This window comes from Bombus vancouverensis, chromosome 10 (assembly GCF_051014615.1).
Source record: "Bombus vancouverensis nearcticus chromosome 10, iyBomVanc1_principal, whole genome shotgun sequence".
Classification (NCBI taxonomy): domain Eukaryota; kingdom Metazoa; phylum Arthropoda; class Insecta; order Hymenoptera; family Apidae; genus Bombus; species Bombus vancouverensis.
The window spans coordinates 11,191,737-11,199,943 of record NC_134920.1 but is presented as its reverse complement, the minus strand read 5'-3'; the positions used below and the strand labels follow the sequence as shown (position 1 = coordinate 11,199,943).

General features: G+C 26.7%; 3 protein-coding genes across 4 annotated transcripts; 1 reads left to right on the top strand and 2 right to left on the bottom strand.

Annotated features, from left to right (window-relative positions):
- Positions 1-147: 147 nt before the first annotated feature.
- Positions 148-3,693, bottom strand: Fbxl4 (F box and leucine-rich-repeat gene 4). 2 transcript variants are annotated; one of them, XM_033337112.2, is made up of 7 exons: positions 3,028-3,693; positions 2,537-2,630; positions 1,884-2,337; positions 1,545-1,800; positions 1,119-1,479; positions 718-1,045; positions 148-632 (listed from the first exon to the last, which is right to left on the bottom strand). In XM_033337112.2, the coding sequence occupies exons 1-7, from the start codon at positions 3,250-3,252 to the stop codon at positions 296-298; spliced, it is 2,055 nt and encodes a 684-aa protein (XP_033193003.1). In that variant the 5' UTR covers positions 3,253-3,693; the 3' UTR covers positions 148-295. The 2 variants fall into 2 exon arrangements, with proteins under 2 accessions (XP_033193003.1, XP_033193004.1); XM_033337113.2 differs by lacking the exon at positions 3,028-3,693 and having other exon boundaries at positions 1,884-2,432; positions 2,537-2,629.
- Positions 3,694-4,296: 603 nt separating this feature from the next.
- rswl (tRNA methyltransferase roswell) lies at positions 4,297-5,980 on the bottom strand. The gene is made up of 3 exons (XM_033337115.2): positions 5,408-5,980; positions 4,767-5,313; positions 4,297-4,636 (listed from the first exon to the last, which is right to left on the bottom strand). The coding sequence occupies exons 1-3, from the start codon at positions 5,869-5,871 to the stop codon at positions 4,340-4,342; spliced, it is 1,308 nt and encodes a 435-aa protein (XP_033193006.1). The 5' UTR covers positions 5,872-5,980; the 3' UTR covers positions 4,297-4,339.
- A 651-nt stretch (positions 5,981-6,631) lies between these two features.
- Positions 6,632-8,097, top strand: Prx6a (Peroxiredoxin 6a). The gene is made up of 5 exons (XM_033337117.2): positions 6,632-6,822; positions 7,139-7,295; positions 7,401-7,618; positions 7,699-7,771; positions 7,855-8,097. Exons 1-5 carry the CDS (start codon positions 6,737-6,739, stop codon positions 7,981-7,983), a joined length of 663 nt encoding a protein of 220 aa, XP_033193008.1. The 5' UTR covers positions 6,632-6,736; the 3' UTR covers positions 7,984-8,097.
- Positions 8,098-8,207: the final 110 nt, after the last annotated feature.

The following is an 8,207-nucleotide window of genomic DNA, read 5'->3' as shown; positions in this document are numbered from 1 at the left end:
TATTATGCAACTTGGATATTTTTAATCGTACTATTGCTTTTACACGTATGGATATTTTGTTATACTATACATATATTAAACTGCAATTTCAAATATACAAGTACACATATGTATATTCTTATGAAAAAATGGATACATATGTACAGATACTTTAGTAATAACATTTTTTATGTAATTATATACAACAATATTACATCCTTTATAGTATTAATCAAAGTTATAAAATTTAACAAACCTATTTATACTTAAGATACTTTAAATTACAATCGATGTAATAAATATCATGGAATGTTTGTTATATCATATTAGAGTTGGTTACTTGAAAACTTCTTTTAATAGAAACATGAGGATATTGCTGACGCCATTCCTGCACTATAAAATCATTAATACCTTCACAGAAACTAAGATCAATCATTTCTAATTTTGGACAAAACAATAAAATTCCATAACATATATCAGGAGTAAGAGAACGAGCCCCTAATAGGTCTAGTTGTTGCAGTCGTTGACATAATAAAAGTGGCTCCAAGTCGCGATCTGTTAATCCTCTAAGTGCTGCTAAAAATACTTTTTCTAAATAACGACAGGAAAACAATAATGCTCGTAGAGAGTCACCAGGAGCGCCCATTCCACCGCTATGAAGAAAATGATAAAACGAATGATAAATACATTGAAATTCGTTAATTATATAAATGATACAATATTTTTCCGAGAACATACCACCATCCAAAATCCACTTCTCGAAGTTTAGTACAGTGAGACAAAGCTCTAACTCCATATGGAGTTAAAGTTTGTGCTTTCCAAAAGTCTACACTTTCCAAATATGGACAAGAACTTCCTAATTCAACAGCAACTTCGTCTATATTTAAACGATCATGCATTCCTGCCAAATTTAAATGTCGCATTTGAGTATTCTTCTTTAAAATAGAACATAATGTAGAAGTTTCGATAGTTGTTCTGTAAAGCTCCAAACGTTCAAGGAACTTCAAGTTTTCGAGTTTCGAAAATCCTTCGTTTGTTACACCCATACAGTTACATAAACATAGTTCTAAAAATAATATATTACATTTTCAACAGACAACTTTTAAATGTTTAATAAAAAATATTTCAATAATATTTACCTTTCAAATTCTTACATACTTTTGAAATTTCAAAGATAATAGCATCATTTACAAATTGACAACAGTTTAGTCTTAAATGAGTCAGAACACTGCCAGATATGTGAAGAAAATTTATAAAATCTTGATACTTAATCATATTATAATTTCCACACCATGAAAGATCTAATTGTTGTAAATAATGACACCTAGGTGCTAAACTATTTAATGCAGATGTGTCTAAACAATGCCAGTAAGGTTTTAAATTGAGACTTGTATATAACAAAGCATCTCTTGCAATATTGTTAAAGTGTTTATTTACTCTGCATAAACAGCATAATGATCTTAAATCTAAATTCTTCAAAATTTTTAGTACCGTCTCATCCTGTAAAAATGCATTGTTAATAATAGATATAATAAGATATAACAAATCATGATATCATATTTTACTGGAAGTGCTGAGAAAGTGCCACATGGTTGATTTTCAAAATCAGTTGAAGCTACTGAAAATCTTTCTTGAAGAGAATTGTCTTGTTCATTTATGGTATTTGGTATCGAATGATGAATATCTCTAATAAGTTTTGGAAAATCTTCTTGTAAAAATTGTTGTAAACTTTTGAATGCTTCCTCTATAGGAGGAACAGACTGATAATGTTGTCCTATCTTAGATACTAATTTTCCCTTGGATATATTATCTATTCCTTTGCTGTAATAACGTGCAGGCAATATTCATTGATTTATTAGAAATAAATATAAATTTAAAATATCAATGGTTGTATATCAACATACCTTTTAAAAAGCTTACAGTGTTCAGAAAGTGTCTTTTTAAGAACTGTTAAATCCTGATTTGCCTTTAAATAATCTGGTGTTAAATTATATATATCATCATCACTTTGTTTAAGGTAACCCAATTCTTTAGAAAGGTCATTCAGATTTTGATTATGCAAATTATTAGGTACAATTAATTCTGATGTACCAATAAGTAATACAGCATCTAACTCTGTATAATAGTCTAATAAACTATGATTAAATTCCAGTCTTATCATTTTTGTCTTAAAATTACATAGCTGCAAGTATGGAGAAAATATTCTTGGCTTGTGCGGCACGACTTGAGGAAATCCATTCCATAATTGATACCATTTGCCCTCAGAGTTTTGTGCCCAAATTCCAATTACACTTCCAGGATTGTAAGTTTCATATATTGATACTCTAATTGGATATACCTCTTGATAATATTCTAGATCTTGATAATATAAAAAATATTGTAATTTATTTCCGTTTTTCATATATCATAAGCATTAATGGTATCAGTATAATATTCCAATAAGTTAAAAATATCTTTAAGAATAAAAACATAAAATATTACTACAAATAATTGAAATATTGCAATATAAACATTAAATGCTAGAAAGTATTTAATTTTTAAATTAAGAGCTATATACCTATATAATCCTGACTTGTAACGTCTATGTTATTCTGTGGCATATAATCCATTAATCTTGAAGGTGCTTTATCCCACCAACGTCCATATGTTCTCTAAAATTATAATCTATTAGATATGATGTAGCATGAATAAAAAGGCATAAAACATTTTTGTCATTAATTTCATACAGCCGAAATAATACTTTACAAATCATTTTTTCATAGAATTTTAACTCTAGGGTTCTAAGAATATATAATTAATAGTTTCCAAAATTTTCAGGCACAAAATACAATATTATTAAAGTCGACACCATATACTCTTGGCCGGCTATTATACAATAAAATATTAAAGCATTGATTAAAACTAAAATGTCATTAACATTTTGATAATGTACAAAACCAATCCAAATGGCTTATTCTAGTCCACGAAAAACTGTTTGATTCTTTTACTTTCATGCATTGTTTACAATTGTTTATTTAACAGTTTTGATTTTTTACAAAATTAACATACCATAACAAAAGCTTGTGGAAAATCTCCATAATCAGGAAATTTACTTGGATTCCCAGCAATATTATAGGCTGTATAGGAAATACTAATATTACTTCCATACTGGGAACTAAAATCACACACGTCTTTAACAAACTGTTCAACAAAAACAACAGTTTCTTCTTTTCCTCCAATTTTTTCTCCATTTATCGGAACTACTTCAACTTTTATCTCGTCATGAGATATCATGTCATTTACAATTAATCAGAAAGTTTTAACTTCAAAGTTCAATTAATATAGGTTAATCGCTTTAAGGTTTGTTATTGTTATAATTTATACATATTATCTGCATAACAAATCTTGTAGACATTAGAGGTTTTAATACATAATCACATACAAGAAAAGGTAATTTTTTATGTCTTTTACCCTCGTTTTAGTACAAAAAATGTATGATACATGTCTTACTTTTAATCTCCATTTTTTGAACACACTAACCATTCATGCGTCAGTAATGTCAGTATTACTCGCATTAAAAAGACAGTAAAAAATTACTACATATGAATACCTTCCATAAATTAATCTCGTAATTATTGAATTAAAAAAATTTATTCGTAAACACTGAAATCAAAAAGTGCAAAATAAAGATTAACTATCAATAAATTTTAGATTTAGATCTTTATAAGATCTTTATAAAAGTGATCATTATACATATTTAATTATATTTAACATAATGAACTGTATAAATAAATTATACTAAATAAATCCCAGTCAATCGATTAAAAAGCTAGAAATATTAAAAACGCAAATGTATTATTCAAGAACATAATTATTTTTTATGAGTGCATTGTTATATATAAAATAATATGTTTTTATAATATTACTTTCAATATAGAATAGGTGACATTAAAATGTTTATCTCATAATTTTAATACCAGTAAATAATATTACATTATAATAATATGGTTATTAATAATAACAAATTTCTTTTATTATATTATTAGTATTGAGGATGTACATAGATAACGTACATATGTACATCTGTATTATCCATATACATATTGTATGTATGTATGTATGCCATAGAGTAATATATCATTAATTATATATACATTTCCATATACATTATTCGTATTACATTTAAAAGTCTTATTTTTGTGAAACAGAAGCATAAATTTCAATCATAAAATATTATTTGCTTCTGATATAAAACTAATACATGCAATTTAAAGATCGACTAAAGAAATTATATTAAAAACTAAAGTATAGGTTAAAATTGATAATTATATACAATAATTTATATTTATAACTTTATTTGGTTTCAAACATGTAGGAAACATTACTCTTTATCTGCTAAGTTTGAAGTTTCATTTCCATAAAAGCATTGCAACATTCTTGCTTTTTTTAATTCCTGGAAAAGTACCCTATTTTTTTGTAATTTTCGTTTAGGTATATTTTCCATTGCCACGTTCCAATCCTTAGTATGTTTCAAATCTAACATGATGGAAAGAACTTGATTGAGAGGAAGACTTTTTGAAGATCCTGAACCCCATTCTAATCTTTCACTTAAAGGCAACTTCATCATTTTAATACCTTGTTTCTTAGCTTTATGATATGAAATTGGTTTACTACATTTCTGAAAATATTATTAACTTTTTTAATAAATCTTTTTGTTCACGTCAATTTTATGGATTAATGTTCAATAAATATTTATAACTAATATTTCATTTGTAGCATAAACTATATAAAAATATAATATTAATTACCTTATCTACCATTGCACCAATTATATATATTAAGTTATCATCATAGCTTTCTAAAACTGTGTCAGTATGAGGGGTAAGATATACTAATTTATCTTTATCAAATGTTTCTAAATAGCATTTTGATGTGATATTTAATGGAAATTCTAGATCGTACAAAGTCGGCATTATTGAATGTAACCTCTTCATAACAATACTATCCTTGTCAACATTACAAAAATATAGATTAAAGGGACTATCGTGGAATCGATTCATTGCGAATGAATATGATAGTTGTTTTGCACAATGCGATATCTCTTTTGGTGTCATATATTGTTCATATCCAATGTCAAATACCATTATTGGTTCATGTAACATAGCACTTATTAATCTGCCATTATAAAAATCATTTATTGTTTGTGCACGTATCCTGTGAAACATTGTATTTTTATTTAATCCATATATACTATCTTTCTTCAAATTCTTTGCTTTTTCTTTCTTCTTTAATAACTTTTTCTCCTTTTCGTTTTTGTTTTTCATGTCCAATTTCCAAAGAAATTCTATATATGATCTAAATATTTATGATAAAGGACAAAAATTAATATATGAATGAACCTTTTAAACATTAAGATCATTTTTATATTAAAATAGATATTAAGCACAACCTTCTTTCATTTCTTGTTGTTGTTCGTAGTAAAAATAACCAATTATATGCGGTTAAATTTTTAGGTACTCTGTTTGTCTCATATTTCGTGTACTGTATTTCTAACTCGTATTTATCATACAAAGCTTTGTATTTCGGATCTTTTAGGAGAGAGTCTAATTCTTCTGCGTACAGTTTTCTATAATGTTGACTTACTTTTTCAGATGGGTTTTGCGTACTACAACTCCGTGTTATTAATACATGCGTTCGTACAGGATACTTAGGTTGCAAGACCGTAAATTTATGACTCGGTTGAATAAAAACGATGGAATAAAATTTATTTACGATAGTAATAAACTTTGAAGGGAGTCGACGACACATTTTTGAAAATTGTGTAACTGAATTATCACTTTGCATAAAACACACTGTACGTACTACGGAAATGTACATACATATATGTCTTACTGTACGTATATAAACACACATTTGTTTCACGTATCCAGCGATCGCAGCGATGTACGGCTAGGGGCTGATTTATAAAACTGATTTATAAAATTTATAAAGCCTACCACGACGGGAATTGCCAGGCCTAAGTATACGACTACAATCGTGATATAATCTAATACGATCATGCTAGGATATCAATTTAATATGAGTAGACAATATTAGTAATACCAGAGAGGAAGTAGTATTTTATAATCGTAAACATAATGTAAAATTTTATAGTAATACACTATCTGTATTTAATTCTTAATATAATAGTACGGTATGATATATTTTTATATTTGGTTTAATCGATATTTGAACTTATTACACTTCTTCGCTACTTTAAAATTTAAAAACCTCCGCCAACTAAATATTATAATGTATGTACTGAGGTTTCATTATGCCCTCTACGGTTTTATGTAATACATGCATCGTAATATTTGTTTAACGGGAATTTTTAAATTTTATAAATCTTGTATTTGATGTACATAAATAATCTCGTAATAGTACAAATTTAAATTTAAGATTCGAATGAAATATAATACTTAAATTTTTTTATTATACTAAATATTATATTATTTTTTATAATAAATATTTATTAGATATTAGATATTATAATAAATATTTATACATTACAAATATTTATTTTTATATTACATGAATTAATTAAAAAAAATATTATGTTGAAATATCGTGTATCTTCTAATTGTGTTTGAATTTATATAGTTGTATGGTCACCTTAACAACGCTTTTATCATCGGAGATAGTCATATTTCTAAATCTGTGTACCTGGATACCAACTTACTGTGTTCTATATCAAAATCGTAATAGTAGTTAATTTTGAAAGTACTTTTTACATGTAAAAATGGTCTTGTTAGGTGAAACGTTTCCAAATTTTGTAGCGGACACTCAAATGGGCTCAATTAACTTGCATGAATGGCTTGATGATTCGTGAGACAATATTTTCTTTAAGAAACATAACCTTTAATATTTTCTGTTACATTTTTTAATGTATATATATATGTTTGTAATGTATATATATATATGTTTGTAATGTATATATTTAATGTATATATATATGTAAATGTTTATTGTATATTTTTTATTGTAAATTTATATAACTAGTCTTTATATTTATATTTGAATGTATTATTTACTATTCATATAATTTCAAATCATTCAGTGATACAAAATCATGCATAAATATGATTTTCTTGACATCTAAGATTATATTAAACTTAGAAAAATTAATTTATGTTTCACACAGGTGGGGAATTTTGTTTTCTCATCCAAATGATTTTACACCAGTATGTACAACAGAGTTGGCTCGGGTATTAAAATTGATGCCCGAATTTGAAAAGCTAGGAGTTAAAGTTATTGCATTATCGTGTAATTCGGTAGATTCTCACCGGAAATGGATAGAAGTAAGTGCTTTTATTATAGTTTTTTCATTAGAAATAAAAGTAATTGTTAATAGAAAAAATGGAAACGAAATTATTACAAGTTTACAAAGCACAATTATTTTTCAGGATATAAAGGCCTATGCTGAAATGACTGATAAAGAATTCCCATACCCAATAATAGAAGATGAAACGCGAAAACTCGCAACGTTATTGGGAATGTTAGATCCTGCAGAAGTTGATGATCGTGGCATACCGATGACTGCTAGAGCAGTATTTATTATTGATCCTGCTAAAAACATGCGATTATCAATTTTATACCCTGCAACAACTGGAAGAAATTTCGAGTAACATTATTCTTATATCTTTAATGGTTAAAATTTATTTTTATTAATATATTATTCATTAACATAACTTTTGAACACAGTGAAATTTTGAGAGTTATCGAATCGCTACAATTAACTGAGAAGCATAAAGTAGCAACTCCAGTTGATTGGAAGGTTTTTATCTATGATCTTATTTATTAATTAAAACATCACTACATCTATTAAAAAAATTATTAATTTTGTATAATGATCTTTAGGCAGGTGATCAAGTAATGATTCAGCCTACTGTTTCCGACGAAGAAGCGAAAACATTGTACAACAATATTAAAATCGTACCATTACCATCGGGCAAACCTTACGTGCGCGTTGTGTCGCAACCGCTGTAAAAAATAATACTTTGCAAGATGAGAAACTATTATTTTACAATGTATTCTTTTAAATGATCAAAATGTATGTTTGTAAAAATTAAAATACACATATTTGATAATATATATATTAAATTCTGTTCAATATTATGTCATTCCTTGAAATACAGTTTATAAATAAGCGTATCCCTTTAGTGCCATAATATCGGTATATGACAGTTTATGATTCCAAAGAAAATCTAATA